Here is an 18,976-nt window from a genome sequence, read left to right on the forward strand (position 1 = left end):
GAGAAGGAGGGAGGGAGAAAGAGAGAGAGAGAGAGAGAGAGAGAGAGAGAGAGAGAGAGAGAGAGAGAGAGAGAGAGAATGAACACAAACCAGCCTCTGGGGCCATAGCAACTAGGTGAACAACAGAAGTAGCAGGCTATAACACTCCACTAAACAGACAAAGTCCTGGACTGATGTTCTGCATGTATTAATTTGCTTCCCTACCCCTGATTCTAAGAAGAACCAGATCTCTATTCATGGTCACTCTTGCCCTGAGAGGTAAGAGAGTTGGGCTGCTAGTAATCCCCCTCTCCCCTAATTAGAGCCAGAGCTAGGTCAAACTCCTACCTAGGCATCACCACAAAATTCCTGACAAATACCACACACCTTGCAGACAGGGCTCTCAGTGAAAAAGCTCTTTTCTACCAAAGCAATTAGCCTGGCTCCATTAAATGCTGTTTACCCTGCGGCTCTCTCGCTTGGATGAGTAGCGGAAATTAAGGCCCTAGTGAGGCATTGACCCTAAACCCAGCAATACTGCAATTTGTAGGGTAAGTGACTCTTATCAAACCCTGCAACAAGGTGAAGCTTGTATTTTCAAGCACCTGTCAAATGTTACAAGAGGCTCTAAATAAATGTAGCCATGATGTTGATGTCCACAAACACCAGCAATTCCTTTTGCTTTTTCTAGCATAGGCCTATCAAAGTGTGAGGTGCAGTCTGAAACACAGATGTCTTAACTCCCAAAATGAGAAAAGAGATTGTTTTTCCTATATTTTGCAAGAAAGCCTCTTTCTTTTCCTTAGGACTAACTTGTCTAGACCGAGTTCTTATTTCCCATGGTTTGCTGTATTTGTATGAGCTACATTACAAGTGCACATTACATGTACAAAAGCAATGGGCCTTTTGTGTAGGGGAATTTGGGAAACATTTTAAAAAATAGGTGAAGTTTGTGATTTAGAGGCTCTAGGTGCATCCTGAGGGCAGTGAGGTGGTACAATGGATATAGTGCCAGGTTTGGCGTTAGGAAAATCTGAGTTCAAATTCAGCTTCAGAGACACATAATAGCTATGTGACCCTGGACAAGTCACTTAACCTTCTTTGCCTCAGTTTTCTCATCTGTAAAATGAGAAGGATAAAGAAAAGGCAAACCATTTCAGTATCTTTGCTAAAACAAAACTTCAGTGAGTCCAATGTGACTGAAATAACTGAACATAAAGAAGATATTTCCTACCTTTCCTTAGGACACTCTTTGAATCCACAAACAGATAAAAGTATGAGGAATAATTTTAGAGACATGGTTATTCTATTTTTTCTTCAATTTTTTTTCTTTTATATTGGTATATATTTTTTTAACATCACCTCCATTTCTAAATAAATTCCTCTTTCCTTTCCTCCCCAGTGAATTACCCCTTGTAACAAATTATAAAAAAAGGTGGGGAGGCAATTCACAAAATCACCAAAAATCAAGTTAATCAAATAGTATATATAGTGTTCCATGCCAAAAGTCCCACATCTCTGCCGAAAACGGAGAAATGAATTTTCCCATGTCTTTCTTAAGGATAAACTGGTTATCGTCGATATTTCTTTGTTATTTCCTTTTACATTACTGTAGTGTTTGTGCACACAGTTTCCCTGGTTCTACTTATTTCAGTCTGCATCATATAATTTCCTGTGTCTTCCCCATCCTTCTCTGAATTCTTTATATTCATTTCTTATGGTACAATACTCCATTACATTATGGTACATACTCCATTACACTCATATGACAAAAATTTGTCTACCCATTCCCTAATCAATGAGGGCTTGTTTTGTTTCCTGTTCTTTGCTTCCACAAAAAGTGCTGCTTTGAATATTTTGTTGTTTATGGGACCTTTCTTTCTGTCTTTGACCTACTTGAATATATGCCTAGCAGTGAGATCACTAGAAAAGAGTATAAAGGTATTAGCCATTTCTTAAGATAATTCCAAAATGCTTTTCAGAATGGTTGGACCAATTCACTGCTCCAGCAGGATATTACTATCCTTGTCTTTCTACGGTCCTTCCAACACTATCTTCATCTTTTGTTACTTTGACAATTTGGACAAATGCTGTTGCAGGAGGAAATGGAAAGGAATTGGTTCTGGAATGAGGATAAGTAGGGGTGAGAGGGTCAAGGTTATTGGAGAAGAAGCATGGTAAAAAGGTAAAATAGGGTAAAAAGGCACTTGGGGAATAGGTTGGGATGAAAAGGCAGTGAGGAAATATCTTAAATGCTGTAGTGAACACATCAAGGGAGAGAAATGTCTCCACCCAAAGCTCTGATCACAAAGCCAGTGTTACCCAGACCATGTCCTCCCCAGAAGAAGGAAGGCCATTCTAAAAAAGGAAGCAATATGGCCCTATTCCTTCACTTCCCTCATCTCTAGTTCCTTACAAGAACAATATATTGTTTAGAGGACCCAAAAAGAATTTTTACCCAATGTATCTCAATTTCAACTTGAGTCCTCTAAAAGAAAAGCACCCACTATGTGGCTGTATCATAAATCACTAGTAGATGCCTGTTAGCAGGATGGAAACATTCTTTCAGAGTTCCTGGGGTTAAACTTTAGTGTGACATTTATAATATTCAGAGTTAGGAGGTGAAAAACACTCCCTGCAAAGAATAATTGGTCCCACAGGGACCAATCCATGGGTCACTTTTTTTTTTAAATTTTCACTAGACTTGAGGAGGGCCATGAATAAGATTTTTCTATAAACCTGGCCTAAAGCTTGCAGCATAATCACAATTGTCTATCCTGGTTCTGGGAGAGAAGTGAAAAGCACCACTTCTGCAGTCTAATTATTCAACAGATGTTCCCTAGACCCACAGTGACATTTTATTATTCTCAAAAATAAACTTGGATGGAATCAATGTGTATAGTGGGGAAATGGGGGTGAAAGGAGAAAGAAGAGAAGGAATAGCATTTCCCATCCCAGAATTTCAACTGAATTCTCTCTTTTTTTTAAAAAATCCTTGTTTACAATCATGAGGAAAAAGATTTTAACTTCTAAGAAATAATTAACCACAAGCTTTCATTTCCAGTTCTGCTCCTGAGTAAAATACACCAGTCTTACAAGTCTAAAGAATATATAAATGCTATTCAATTGTGGAGAATGACAATATAATCACTAGCAACCATGGAAAGTTGTTTCTATGGGGTTCCCTCTGATTTTGTTTGAAGGCCTCTATCAGTCAATCAAGAATGAATGAATGAATCAAGATTTTATTCATGCCTTCTGCTTCAGAAGCTCTGTGGGGGATAACTGGAGTTCAACAAACCTTCAGAGAGCTTCTGGTGGTAAGAACTAGGAAAGGGAAGAAATGCACACATAATGATGAGTAACCAAGTCAGATCATAGGGTGTAAATACCAAAGGAGGAGCTCAAATAAGAAGCATCAGAGGTGACCAAAAGTGGGAGATCATTGTGTCTTAGAATGTCCAAGAAGAAATTCACGGAGGAGATAGGGTCTGGACTAGATATTGAATGAGTGGCTTTAGAGGGGAAGAGTAGAAGATATCAGGCACAGGAAGGGAAGGACAGAAGTAGGAATTTGGTGCCAGTAAAAAAAGACACTTCTAGAAAAGTAAATAATTCCTTCAGGAGAACTGCATGAATGTTAAGCTACAAGCTTTGACCTTTATCCTCTAGGCAAAGGAAGGAGGAGAGGCAGAAGATTTTGAGCAGAGTAGTGATGTGACCAAAGTAGCATTTTCAATAGATTAAGGCATTGGGAGTATGCAGGATAGCTCACTGACAACGTTTCTCCTAATAATGTTATAAAATAATAAGGTGTGTCCTTGTGCTAATAGAGTCACAGATAAGTTTCTTTAGTTTTTGGATAAAACAAGTTCCCCTGGGCTTTTTAAAGACACAAAACTCAAGTCAAATACAATTTTACTTAATGTTAGTACAGTATTCTAAGAATACCTTAAAGGATACATTCCTCCTTTCCGTGAACAATTGAGAAATTCCAAAAGTGGAAAGTGGCAAGTGTCATCAGTCAAAATCACAACAGTAGGTGGCTTTACCTTTTTGTTTTTCAGGGAACTTACTTTGTAAAATGGTTTCTTTGGGTATTTACTGGAAACTGTCTATTGTGTGTAAGTTATAGCCTCAGTGCCTAGCACAGTGCCTGGCACATAACATAAGCTTAGTAAACTTTCCCTGAATTAAATTGAATGAATCCTCTGAATTTCTACTGCTTTAGAGGTAAAAGTCAGAATTACTACTTTATAGGGCTTTACAAAGAAGTCTGCTGATATTTTTACTGCTATAAAGGAAAAACATATCAACCATGAGGGCCTTTGGCAGGGAAAAGGTAATTTCCATTAAGATAAACATAAGGGGGAATTTTGTCATTGATCAATAAGCACCTATGTCTAAGTTCCTACCATGTACTAAGAAGCACTATGCTAGATGCTGAGGATACAAAGACAACAATTGAAACCATCACTACCTCCTAAAGAGCTTACTGTTGAATAGGGTTAATACATGCATATATAAACACATACAGAATAAAATACAAGGTAGTTAGGGAGAATAAGCCCACTAGAACAGGTCTACTGGTGGAGGGGAGGGATCAGGAAGGGCTTCATGTTGAAATGTTACCTTGCTACATCCTGAAGAGAGGGAGGCATTTTATAAGGAAAAGGAGAGGAAGACAACATGAAAGGAGGCATGAAGAAAGGAAATGGATGGTCATGTATGAGACAGAGAGATCTGTCTGGTTAGAGTACAAAGGTTAAGAGGGAGAAGAAAAGCTAGAAAAATAGATTGGGGTTAGGTGGTGAGGGAAGTTGAAAAGTGGAGTTTATGTTTTATCCTAGAGAGAAGAGGGAGGCAATGAGTAGGGGAATAACATAGCTACTGCTATGTTTAAGGAAATCATTTTGGCAGCTGTGTGGAGGAATGGACCAATGCTGGGAGATTCTATAAAATCCTGAAATCAATGATAAAGTCATCCCCAAAATTTAACTTTTCATTAAAGACAGTTTGTTCATCATACTATTTTGTGTATAGCGATAAACATACATCACTACACACACATACATAGGGAAATATATATATATATACTATCTGTACAACAAGCTGGTCCCAGAGTTGAACATGAGGGAGAGAGTGGGCTGGATTGCCTTCAGAAAATTGCAAAGTTCCTTTAATAACTCTAAAGCTTCCTATGAAAGCAAAGACCTATTTTTAAAATATCAACATCCACCAGTGTTGCTATGGAAGTAAAACATAGAATAAAACAGCCTCCAAAGAATTAAAAATGAATATCACACAGAGTGCAACAGAGAGACAGATGGTGATTCTGACCAGGCTGTAACATATAACCAATGAACAACTTCTAAAAAAATAGAAATCAGATGTCATCAGGGAATTGTATGATAGAAAAAGAAGATGGGGTAGTCATGTGGAGAAGGTAGGGGATAAGAGGTAAATAGCCAGAGTACTGGTATATTCAACATGTCAAGAGGAAGCAAGGAAAATGATGAGTGGACCCTTTGTGGTTATTTTATGAGAGTTCATGGACAAGAGCTGCAGAGCGGGCAGGCATGGATGTTACACACAGTCTGTGTCATTGCTCAAATCAACAAATTCACATATTCACTCCAAGTCTTACTATGGCACCAGAGTTAATGAAGGACTTGGCAGGGGTTGTTCATTACCTGCGCTATATGTCCAGGAAGGTCCTTATCTGCAGGTACAATGAGGTGAATGAAATTCAGACTTTAGGTCTTTGGGATAGAAGAGAAAAGATCAATTTCCTTCTTATCTCTAACATTCAGGTCTTCATAAGCTACTGGAACATCATTTTCTCAAGAAATTAAACTATTATATTTTAAAATATTTTTGTTCTATATTTAGTAAACATAAACAAAAATGAATGCTCGTTTAGAAAAATGTTGAAGTTTTAAATGACCATGCATAAAATATTTTGGAGGGTAAGGAAGAGAAGTGTGAACCTTTCATGATTTAACTGGTTCCAGGAACTCCAAGTAAAGGAAGTCTTTCTACTAATACAGATGGCAATTGATCCATAAATAATATTGTTATAGAGAACTGCTGGAGGCATTGACTTGCCTGGGCCATACAGCCATAACGTATGAGGCAAATTTGAACCCAGGACTTCCAGACTTTAAGATTAGCCCTCTATCTACTCTTCTATACTGTCTTTCTATACATCAAACTACAAACTAAGTTATTCAAAACTTTGGCATTAAAGTGTACACGAACTTTAACAAACGTAACAAAAAAGTTCTATTTCCATGGGTCCTTCTGATCTCTTTCACCTGGATGTCTTTTAAATTTTGTTGCTATTCTTTTTTATAGTCATGCTTGGTTAGTCTAGTATTCTAATTCTGCCCAGGCAAAGTGAAGAGCCTGTCTCTGTGGGAGGCAAGCTTCATTCATAGGTATAGCCACCTTCAGATGCCTTCTGTTCCTGGATCATTATTATCTCAAATTCACATTGCCTATGAAGCTTGTATATGTGGTCACCAGCTACTAGCTACCAATATGGCTTCCTAAGTCTTGAAGGCTTGGTAGGATAGTAGAGAAACCCTTACTCTCCAAGAGGAGGCTTATTCCTATCAATCTTGTGCTTAGTACAGTCTGGCACAGAGTAGGTGCTTAATGAACACCTGCTGACAGATGGTGAAAAGCTATAAACCATCTGGAGTTCTGGGATTAGATATGTTTTCTCTAAGCACAAAAGTCACCAAGACCTCTCTCTAGGTTAAAGTTTAGGAGCCCAGTTCACCAACAAACACTTTGGCAAAGTTCTAAAATGCACTAGGAAGAAGAATAACAAAGAGAACCAAAAAGAAACATGAGTAAGATCCTAAATCCAGTCCAGGACTACACACAAGAAGTTAAAAGCCTGGGGTGTATTCTGGGCAGAGACAAGGCAAGGAAGAAGAAAGGTGGGGCATGGAATTAGGGCTGTGTTGGCAAACTTATGGCATGTGTGCCAGTGGAGCTGCTCCATCCCCCTCCCCCCGACAAATATCTGAGGATATTTCTCATATGACCTGCCCCTCTGCCAACAGCCCAATGGGAGCACTTCCTCCCTCCCCTGGGATAAGGTGGATGGGTCACATGAAGCATGAGGATTTCAGTTTGGGCATTTGGTTTCTAAAAGATTATCAGTGAGCTAGGTAGGACCTATTAACCAGTTTGAGCAAGAAGAATCAGTCAGTTTCCATAGTTCACAGTGCAAGGAGATAGGGCTGGAGGACATGGTCTTCCCTGGGGCCTTGGAGACTCCAGCTGTTCACTGGAAAGCCATAGCAAGACACAGGCTTATTGGAGCACCTAGTGTAACAAATAAAATTGATATAGAAGGATATATTTTAAAATATTAGGGTTTTATTGTAATCCATATTGGTAATTTAAAAAAACCACATGCCTACTAAGATCTAATTCAAATGCCCTGCCATGCTTTCCCCCAGATGCTTCATAAGAAAAAGAGAGTCCCAATCATGTCCTGAGACTATATACCTCTGTCTATGTAATCACACTTCCTGCCCACCTGTATTACATAAGAGGAATCATGGAAAATGTAGTTTTCAAGTCCCCTAAATGTCCACAAGAAGTTTATACCAGAGACCTCAATATTCAATTCAAGGAGGGACTTCAAAATAAGTTCAAGGACCTCCAAATTTCCAATATCACAATAGCTCACATGCCCAGATCTAATCACAGAACCCAGGAAGTCTCAGCCAGAGCCACAGCAGGAGACAGGGCCAGCATGATGCCTGGGAACCTTTAACACCAGGAGTCATCACAAATTATAGGCCTAACATAGCAACTGGGCTGCCCCAGAGGAGCACAGGCTAAGTTCCTGCTGGAGTTTGTGCAAGGAGAGGGGTACAGAAGGATCCAGGCTGTGATGGTCCACCAGAATGCAGAACCAGAAGCCAGAAATTACAGCAAAGGGAAAGGCATAGTCCTGGCCTCCCAATCCAGAAATGTAGCAGCAGTAGCACCCAGACTATAGAACTAGGTGAAGAAAAGCCTGCCACCCTATCCAAGAGTGTGGGAGGGGACGGTGGTGATCATGTGAGTGGGGACGAAGAAGCTGCTCCAGCCCAGGCTATGGCCCTGCCAGGTGGCAACAAGGACAATATCAGAGCTGGATGTAAAAAATGTGGCTATCCTGGTCACCTGACTTTTGAATGACATAATTTTCTCCGAGTAGATCCCAAAAGGGGCATAGTTTTAGATGTCAGCAGCACAAGTAGTGAAGACAGCAAGGAAGAGGCTGAGGAACTCAACAAATTGCAGACTTTGCCTGAGAAAGATACAAATGAGAAAGAAGAAAAGAAAAAACAAAAAAGAAAAAGTAAAGAGAAAATTAAATTGAAAAAGAAAAGGAAACAGTCTTATTCATCTAGTTCTACCGATGAAGACACTTCAAAGCAAAAGAAACAGAAATCCCAGAAGAAGGAAAAGAAAAGAGAGAAAAAAAGCAAAACAAAAAAAGGAAAACATCATAAAAAGGAGAAGAAGCGAAAAAAGGAAAAATGTTCTTCATCTTCTAATAGTTCAGACTCCTCTAGTAGTAACTGAAACATCTGCCCATTCTGACATTTTTTATTTAAGGGACTTAAACTTCCTTCAGTAATTATGCTTTGTATTAAACTCACACCTTCCAGGCAAGCATTCCTCTGTATACAAGGCCAACACTGCTCTTGACCTGCCCACGGTTGTCCTTATGATATATATATATATATACATACATACATATATATATGTATGTATGTATATATCATAAGGTTTAGGTGTCAGTCATAGAGGCATATCTCACTAATACTGCCTAATATGTTTTTCTTTGCTATTAGCATTGCTTAAGAAATTTATTGTAAAGGGTCATCACATCAACAGAAAAAGAAGCATCCATACCAAAAAAAAAAAAAAAAAAGAGTGTGGGAGGGAGCAGAGTCTGGAGTCTGATCCTAGCACAAAGTTGTAATCCAGATAGTAGGGCTGAAGATATGAATGGACAGAAGAAAACAAATGTGATTAAGAAAGACAATGGGTTAAGAGAAGTCCATGAGATAAAGCCAGAATAAAAGTAATTCTATTACAAGTTCAAGTAGAGCCTTAGAGAAAAAGAAACAGTTTGACCACTAGGACACCAAGAAAGAGTAGAAAAAAATGAAGAGATAAAAAGTGAAATTAGAACTCTTGGGAGGAAAAAATAAAAGGAGAATAAATAGCTAACTAGGTTTTCCATAGAAGGTAGAAAACTTTAAATAAGTAATGGACTCTGAAAAGGAGAATGGAGCAAAGAGAATTCAATAATTCCATGAAAAACAAGAAATACTAGTATAACACATGCATAGGGTGGCCACCCACACTGTAGGCCTCACAGCTCTTACAAAAGCTATTTAGAGGGGGCAGCTGGGTGAATCAGTGGATTGAGAACCAGGCCTAGAGATGGAAGGTCCTAGGTTCAAATCTGGCCTGACACTTCCTAGCTGTGTGACTCTGGACAAGTCACTTAACTCCCATTGCCTAGCCTTTATCACTCTTCTGCCTTGGAACCAATACAAAGCATTGATTCTAAGATGGAAGGTAAAGGTTAAAAAAAAAAGCTATTTAGACATCTAGTCCCTCTACTTTAGATTGACTCAGTTATTCCAAATTGCCCTTACTCCAGCCCTGTCTAGGTTTGTAGAGATAACCAATGCCATGCTATTATATTCAAACTCTCTTTAGGGTCTAGGGATAACTCTATCACGAGGTAACACTTTAACACTTGAGCCCCTACCATTATGTTTCCATTTATACAAAAACAGCCACTCAATATCTTTAGATCTGAAACATAGCCACTTACATAGCAAAGACAAAAGAAATAACACCACAAGTACACATATTAGAGCAAATGCAGAAATGCATTACAAACCACATATAAACCTGCATTTAATACCTCTCAGAGAAAAATGAGTAAGAAAAAAATATGAGCTTTGCATAACACATAGCTCTACCTACCTCCCCCTTTCCAGAAAAAATATTACTTAGCCCCAGGAAATTAATTTTTAAAAATTTTTAATAACAATTAATAGGAAAGATAAATGCACCTGTGGCCATCACCTCCCTCCTGGATCGCTGCAACACCCACCAAGGGGTAGTAGTGCCCACTTTGGGAATCACTGCTCTAGAGTATAGGCTCTAATGCTATTTGCCCATTCAGAAATATCTATACCACACTAGGTTGCTTTTCTCCCAACTAATCCCCATCTAATCCTTACTGTCCTCCAGCTAGGAGAATTCTCTTCTAATCTACAACTTTCAACTTGTGGTCACTCTTGAAAAGGCTCTGAAAAAGTACTCTTTAAGTACAGAAGTACTTAAAGTATTGAAAAACATACTCTTAATCTGGTTATCAGTTCCTTTTAAGCTAACTTAGTTATTAATTCCCTTCCTTTTAGGAACTACAACATTCATTAGGTTGGCTCTCTGGGCACAAGGACAAAATCAGTCAAGTAATCATTCACCAGGATGCTCTATCATCCAATTAGATCTCAGCCAACTCTTCTGAAACAGCAAAGAAACTGCAAAACCACTGTCTCCTCTGTTTTTCTCTCTCATAACAAAGAGGGGAGCACACAACTCTAAGTTCTTCTGAGAGGCTTCACCTCTTTCAAACTCTAGGTGGCAATAAAGGGTAATGGCCAATATGGATGTGTGTGTGTGTGTGTGTGTGTGTGTGTGTGTGTGTGTGTGTGTAATAAGCACCTGCCACCCCCTTCTCCCTCCAAGTCTCTCTTCAGCCAATAAGGTATCTCATAATTGCAGCTTTCTTCCAGCTGACTGTTCCAGCTAGTACTGACTTCTTCATTCAACTGCAATAGAGCTGGCTGTTTCACCCTTTTGTACTTCACCTGTCTGTACCATTCCAGATAGGCTTCTTCATCTGTCTCCACCCAATTTTATAATTCTTCTCCCAGGACTGGGGCAGAGGGTGGAGGTAGGGTAGAGGTGGGGCCCATACTGAAAATAAAAAGAAGGAGTATGTGCTCAGGGATATACCTTCCTGGTTCCTGGGAGAACGAACTAACTCAGTAACAGGCTCTCCATGACTGGGGCCAGCACCCTCAGAAAAATATTTAAGGTCAAGGCAGTAATAATGTGACCTTCTCTTTCTCAGGCCCTCTCATCTCTGAGTGTGCTAAAGTAAAGGAGAGCACAGCCCCCAATTACCTGCACACACAGTGGTTTTTAAAATTCCAAGCTGGTTCTGTCCTTCCTCTAACCCCTCTACCAGGATCACCTCTCACCCTGGAACCTGCTCAAGGTTGCCAAAATGGTTCTAACATTGGCTAAGGGCAAACAGGGGACAAGACAAGTCTGCTTCCAAAAATGCTACTACCTTATTTCAAATAAATGAATTTTGAGTTTTCTGTAGTTTGGAATATTCATGTCATAGATCTTTCCTCCACCAGAGCAGAAAATTGAAAGTGGGTTGTATCTGCTTAAGACAGACAGGTAAGCTTTAAATGAATTGATAACAGTGTCACACAGGGGCATAAAGTTATCATTGCCTTTCTCCCAAAAGGGGCCAGAGATTTAGGTGCCCATCTGTAAGATGCCTGCACTAATACTCTACTTTTATATCTTCAAACTTGTCCCATAGTGTTTATCTTTTGGAATCAAGGGTCATGCCTTTTACCTCTGACTAAGCATACTCCAGGATGCCCACAGAACCTGAGTAAAGACAGTTTGAAGTCAAAGAGTTCCCAGTATCTTTTGCCAGAGAAAATGGAATCTCTCACATATCAAATAATTCTTGGCAATGCCTAAGCCCTACCAGGAGCAAGCTGTGGACTTTTACCTGCCAAATCCAACCCACCTCAGAGGATTAGCATCTGAGAAAAAGAGCAATATTTGGGGTAGTGAAAATGATGCTGAGGGAGCAAATGGGCTTTGGATAGAGAGCCAGGCCTATAATGGGAGTTCCTAGGTTCAAATCTGGCCTCAGACCCTTCCTAGCTATGTGACCCTGGGCAAGTCACTTAAGCCCCATTGCCTAAGCCTTTACCACTCTTCTGCCTTAGTAGAAGGTAAGAGTTAAAAAAAAAAAAAAAAAAAAAAAAGGATGCTAGATCTGGTATCAGAAAACCTGGGTACAAATTCTGGTTCTACTACTTACTATCTGTATGAAATGTAGGCAAGTTACTTGCTACTCTGGGCTTTATTTTCATCATCTCTAAAATCTAGAAGAAGATATTTAAGGTCCCTTCTCAGAACCTTAAAATCCTGTGGTTCTAAGTGCTACAACCTTTCTTATACCAAGTAAGATGAACTTAAAGACAATGGCATCTATGGGAGCATTCTCAGTTTGCACCACTGAAGCATAAGAGAACAAGACAGTTAAATAGAAAGAGAAGGGCCCTGATCCCTAAGGGAACAGAGGCCTCCAAAGAGACATTACTTATGCAGTGACAAATATGAAAAAGCTCTAAGCCCTGTCCCTAGAACCAGGGAATAACACCGAACAGAATAAAGGATGAGGTCAAAAGCACTGAAAAGGTAGGGAGCAAGGGATGAGTGTTAAAGACTTTTGTTATCTTGGAGAAGTCAGGACAGAAAAACATGTCTGGATAGCAACCTTGCCACACTCTTCTTTCAGCTTTAATTATCATGAGTTAATAGCATTGTAGGATTTCCTATAAATTGTCTTTCCTTCCAATTATTCTTTCTATTCACCCAAATTGTACTTCCTAAGGTCTCCTACACATCTATGCCAGACAGAGAGAGAGAGAAAGAAAGAGAGAAGGACTTTGCAATCTGCTCTCCCTTGTGGAATATCCCTCATGACTTTATCTGTAAGAACCACGTGACTTCATTAAGATCACCCCTAATGTAGGAAAACACTGCTTCTCACCTCCACCTCATATGATAATTGAATGCAACAGCATAAATTAGGTATAAGACACCTGCTACAACACTGATCCTTCAAATAACATTCTGCTGCTATTCAATGAGAGGCAACAAGATCATTAGCAAAAGCTAGAGGTAAGCACAACTTGGCAAGTGCTTTATTAACAAAGGCAGGAGGGAAAGTGGGCAATGATTACCAGGGGCTTGTTCCTGCCTACAGTGGAAATAACACACATAAGATCTAGGTCCTGAACAATCACAAAAGGAAACCAAAGGTGACCTGTAACCAATCTCTAATCAGGAATTATGAATGACTCAAGAGCTAGAGTATTTTACCCAAATCAGCCACAGCCTTTTAAACATACATTACTCACCACCCCCAGGCCACAATGATTTCAAGAGTGTGCAAATGCCCAAACTGACAGGCTTAGTGAGAATGAGAGAGCTATTTCAATTAAAACACTAGATTATCAAAAACACTAAGTTATTAATAACCTTGCGGCAAATGTGAGCTGGAGACATGCTTATATGGCCAATTGAGCATACTTCGAATTAGTGTTTGCAGGTAATTGGTTCAGCTGTCAGCTTTATGCCAGACAGCTGTAAGCCAGTTAAGTTATTAAAATTAAATAATATCAAGTAGTAAAAATGGACCAGCTGATTGGACCTGCAGTTAAATGTTATCGTCGTCTGATTTACCCAAACACTAATGTCTTACTGGTTTAACATAATTTGCTACACATTAATTGTAGAAAATGATTTTCCATTTTCTTTGAAACTGAACATGCAGTTCTACAGGCATAGAGGAAAAAAGACTCTTAATAAACTTCATTAATGTATTTACTGTTAACTGACCCTATTTCCAATTAATGAAAATCCTTCAGCCTGATCCAAAGCCTGGTTTTCAAAGGCAGCAGCTCACTTTCTAATCCTTTGTTTCTTCATGAATAATCCCCTCTTAATGCCCAACTCCTGGGAAACCACAAAGCAATATTGCATTGCTGTCTCTGCTGGGCACTCAATGTCCCAGTTTGGTGACCCCAGGAAGCATCACTTCCATTCAGGTCACGCTTACCTAAAGCTTGTCTAATTGACTGTAGCACACTGAATTTGTACTTTTGTCTATTTTCATAATTGTGTGATCACCAACCAGACAAACCAGGTGGCAGTCTGTTTTACTAAGGTGAATTAAAATGCCACTATGGCAGCTCTGTGGCCTGTCTTTTTTCAGATATGGGCCACATTTTGAGGAGAGCAAAACTACGTGACGGTTAGAAAGTCTCCACCTGACAAAATAATGCCTAAAATAAAGAGAAAATTTTCTAAACAAAGTAATGTTCAGTGCTTTACATTTTGAAGCTTAAAACAGCAAATGGCATTATTCCAGGTTATTATTTATGGCAGGGCTTCAATCTTCAGATGCAATGCCAAACTGTGGTGTCTTAGAGTGTCAAGGGTGAAATAATAATAAACAATAACAGCTCACATTATACAGTCATCATACTAATAATATTAATAGCTTTAGGGCTTGCCAACCATTTTATGTATCTTATTATTTGATCCTTACAATAACCTTGTCTGGTAAGTGCTATTATTATCTCTATTTTATGTATGAGGAAACTGAGGCTGAGAGAGGGTTAATAACAGTCATACAGCTCAGTGTCAGAGGCAGGATTCTAATTCAAAGTCTTCCTGACTTCAGGTCCAGTGTCCTATCTGCTCCACTACCACTATGTCCTCCTGAAAAATGACCGGAAGACTACCCAGGATGGCACAAATAAATTTCCAAGGGGAAATTCACCCTCCCCAGCTAAAAAAAGATTCAACTTCTGTTATATTCAAACCAAGAAATGTTGGTCTCACCTTGATTGACAAGGGAGGCAGTTGGAGAGATTGGAATGTTCCCAGATGTCGTGAGCCAAGGGCAAAAGTCAGTTGGCCTGAGAGTATAAATACCCCTAACAGCCATTTGGGAGGGGTTTTTGACCGTTGATCATTGAGGTGCTCTCTCTCTCTTTTGGACTTTGGTCCCTAGATCTTTAGGTCTCTGAATCTTCCTAGCTCTTTAGGTCTCTGGGTCTCTGGGTGGTGAAGGGAGAAAGGGAGGTCTGAGAAGAAGAGGGTGGTAGGATTTGAATACTTCCTGAAGGCTGTCAAGGCTAACACATCACCAAAACTGATAATAAGAAAGCTGAGAGGAAAACACTAAGACAGCTGCATCAACAGAGCAGACTACTCTCTGGTTTGGCAGTGGCCAAGCTGAACCAGAGGGGTTGTGAAGAACAATAGCTCCAGCTTTACTAAATCAATAGCCTCAAGTCCTGAGTGATTATAGATTATAGATATTAGGTTGACAGTGTCTCCAATCCCCAATCCGTTTCCTGATTATCCTTTCCCTAATTAAGATCAAAGTATTTAATAAGTACCTTCCTGAGTGGTCCTTATATCACGACCCTTGGGGAGGAAGCAAACACAGTTAGATGAACAATGTGATCCAAGGCTAATCAGAGCCCAATATTAATAACTGATCCAACCCCAGGTGGGACCTGAAAGGGTTACCCATCCACCTGACTGTTCGGGGTCCTTCCTGGGCAACTGTTATTGAAAGAGGAAATTATAACATCTAGCAAGGGTGATTGGGGTTGGTGTTCCCCCATCACCAGCACCTAGGGAGATTACAAAGCTACATTCCACCTCACTAGCTATCTTTATACCTTAGGAGGATCTTTTCTCTTTCTCTTTCTCTTTCTCTTTCTTCATAACACTTCCCTTATAAGTCCATCAGGAATGAATGTCTCACTATTCTTTCAAGCTGTTTCATCCACTGATGGCTGCAAAACTGGGGGAGAGGAAAAAGAGATTCTGCCAGAGCATGACCCCTGAATCATATTCCTGAGAGCTCAGAACTAAGACTCCCTGGCAGCAGCGCCATGTTTCATTTTCCTGAATTAGTTCCTTCACTGAACATATAGACTGTCCACAGAGCAGAGCAGGTGGCGGGGAAAAAAGGGTGGAATCCTTTGGTATTTCTATGTCAGTTTCAGACAAATGTAAGGTCATTCAAAACACCTGAGATGCCAGGGGGCAGCTGGGTAGCTCAGTGGATTGAGAGCCAGGCCTAGAGATGGGAGGTCCTAGGTTCAAATCCAGCCTCAGACACTTCCCAGCTGTGTGACCCTGGGCAAGTCACTTGACCCCCATTGCCTACCCTTACCACTCTTCCACCTATAAGTCAATACACAGAAGTTAAGGGTTTGAAATTAAAAAAAAAAAAAAACACCTGAGATGACTGCGAACTAACCCAAAAGTTATTTTTTTGAAATATATAGCCCAAATAGAAATATACATGCCAAAAAATTACTAAAGAGAATCCCAAATTGCTGAAGTAAGACCCCACACAGTCCTCCAGGGCAAGGCTAAGTCTCAGGGGAAGTCACACACCTAGAGGCTTAAATGCTTTCAAAGTATGAGTTCCTTTCAACCTCACATCTGAAAGGAATGGAAATCCAGTATGACACCTACAGGATGGCAGGAATCATAAAAACTAGAGTTAGAAGAAGACTGAGACACTATGTAATCATGGGTGATAAGGTTGCACAGTGGATAGACCAGACCTGGGGGCAGGATGCCCTGAGTTCAAATCTGGTCTCAGATACTTACGAGCTGGGTGACCCTGGACAAATCAATTAAACTGCTATTTGCCTCAGTTTCCTTAGCTGTAAAATAGGGATAATAATAGCACCTATCTTCCAGGGTTGTTGTGAAGATCAAATGAGATAATGATTATAAAGCACTTAGCAATAGTGTCTGGCACAAAGTAATCTTTATGTACAGAAATACAGAAATATTAGATATTATTATCCTAATGAAGAAGATGCTGATATAATCCAACTGCCTCAGAAGAAACTGTGGCTCAGAGAAGTTAAGGTTATACATATAATAAGCTGAATGAACAAAAGAACAATGAGTTTTCTTACATAAGTTTGTCAAAAATTACTTGATATATATACCAAATTGGGGGAAAATAAAGAGCAGAGAATTCCTTTGGTGAGAAAGGATAAAAAGTTACCTGGTCCAGACTCTTAGATAGGGAAAACCAACCCAAGGATAACTAGAAGATTTCTACCTACTCCAAAAACCAATGCAGGAGATTCCCTAGACCTGTGAGATGGCCCACATCAAGTCTTTGTGTAAAAAAAAAAAAATTCTCAAAGAGTAAACACAGTGTTTCCTACAGTGATATGTGACCACAAGTTCTTATTTTAATCTAACTGTCCCAAGGCCCTTGGCAAGGGGTCCAGATACATTGTGAATTAATCACTTCCTACTATCACTGTCCATCCCAGAGGTCCTTCTCCCCTAAAAGAACAGGAAAAGGAAAGTGAGGTTTTTCTGCTTCTGGAAAGAATGTTGGCTCAGAGACTCATGTCTCCCACAGAACCCCAGGCAATGCACCATATTTACTGTTTGGTGCAACAGTTCAACTCAAATTCCATTTTTCACCTGTCTGCATGTTCTAACTGGCTGCCTTCCCTTCTCTTGTCCTGTCCTTTTCCTTCCTCTGTCCCTCACAGTCCTGCTGTGAAGATCAAATGAGAAAAAAAATTTACAAGTATTCTAAAAAGCACAAAGCTCTATACATATCTGAGCAATTATTCCTATTTGACCCTTTCAATGGGTGTGTGTTTTTAATTTAAACCCAGCTAATCTAGTCATTGTTTCATCTTCTAATTCTTTTTACAAATATACAATTTCTTAGTCTTTTTGAGTTTCCAGCTTAAAAGTTTGTTGTTTTTTTAATGCATTCTAAAACTGTTTTACTTAAGTTCTCCCAGGCTTCTGCATAAATAATTACCACTATTCAGTGTGCAGGATTAACCAACTGACATCGATGTACTGGCAGTGATCTTGGCTGACTCTGGGCAAATTATTCCAACTTTTTGAATCTCCGTTACTCCCTATAAGCAAATTATTCTAATTTTCTGAGTCTCAGTCCCCCAACTGTAAGATGAGATAGAATTAACAGGTTGTTGTACTGAAAGCACACCATCAAACTAAAGGGTTATATGAATTATCATTCCACAAGTTACATCCTCTCATATTCCTAGGGAAAAAAGCAACCAACTTCTCTATCCACAGCTGGGAAGGAGGAAGGCATAAACCAGGGGTCGGCAACGTATGGCTCTTTCTGCAGGAGCCATAAAGTCAATTTTTTTTAGGCGCTGTTACAGGAGCACGCACTGTGAGCACTGTACAGCTCTCACGAAATTACATTTTAAAAAATGTGGCGTTAATGGCTCTCATGGCCAAAAAGGTTGCCAACCCCTGGCATAAACTAACAGCTGCTACTTTTGGACATCACCGATTCTTCTGGGAAGAAGGTCAGCCTTCAAAAAACTCTGGCTTGTAGATAAAGAAAAGCCCTGCCCTAGAAAAGCATTCCCAGGTCTATAGGGATGCCTCAAGATAGGGTGGTGGTTTTTTTCTTCTCTGATCTTAGGGTAGGCCTTTTTCGTCCCCCGTTTTTCTGATATTCTGTTGGTCTATTTCTGCTGTTCCCACCCAAAGTGAATTTTGCTAGGCAGCAGAAATCAGGCTTGAGAACAACAAATAACTAAGAGCAATCATGTTGGAAAATCATTGAATGAAACTGGTGCTCTCTCATCTCCTTTTCCTCTGACCCCAACCCCACTTTCACTCCATACAGTGTTAAGGACCAGTAACATTAGTGGTACTTCAAGTGGAGGCAGTTTACCTACATCATGCCTAGAAGACAGATAGGATCTGGGCTTGCCTAACATCACTAGCTTCATTTTGCTTCCATTTCTGAACCTCCCTCAGCTCTAAGGTGTTGCTTTCATGTGATAGCTGCCATTAGCTTCAGCTCCAAATGCAACCACCATTATATTTATGCCTTTTAATGGCGATATAGCATGGGTACTGTTTTTGGAAACACAGAAGTACAAGCATTTTGGAAACAATACTTGGGGCTCCCTCCTTGAAACTCAGATGAAAGCTTTTATTTCCCTCACAGCCAGAAAGACCACATGAAGCAATCCCATGTTGGATATCACACAATCGC

The 18,976-nt window shown here is 39.8% G+C and overlaps 2 protein-coding genes across 2 annotated transcripts in view; one reads left to right on the forward strand and one right to left on the reverse strand.

Moving 5' to 3' along the window:
* The window catches only part of PEPD (peptidase D), a 263,825-nt gene that overhangs the window by 147,046 nt on the left and 97,803 nt on the right, over positions 1-18,976 (reverse strand). The gene's annotated exons all lie outside the window — the stretch shown is intronic.
* Positions 8,080-8,727, forward strand: SREK1IP1 (SREK1 interacting protein 1). Its single transcript, XM_044664187.1, is given in 1 exon segment — positions 8,080-8,727. A coding segment is annotated over 1 exon segment (474 nt). The 5' UTR covers positions 8,080-8,103; the 3' UTR covers positions 8,578-8,727.

The sequence above is a fragment of the Gracilinanus agilis genome, chromosome 2, assembly GCF_016433145.1.
Source record: "Gracilinanus agilis isolate LMUSP501 chromosome 2, AgileGrace, whole genome shotgun sequence".
Taxonomy (NCBI): Eukaryota; Metazoa; Chordata; class Mammalia; order Didelphimorphia; family Didelphidae; genus Gracilinanus; species Gracilinanus agilis.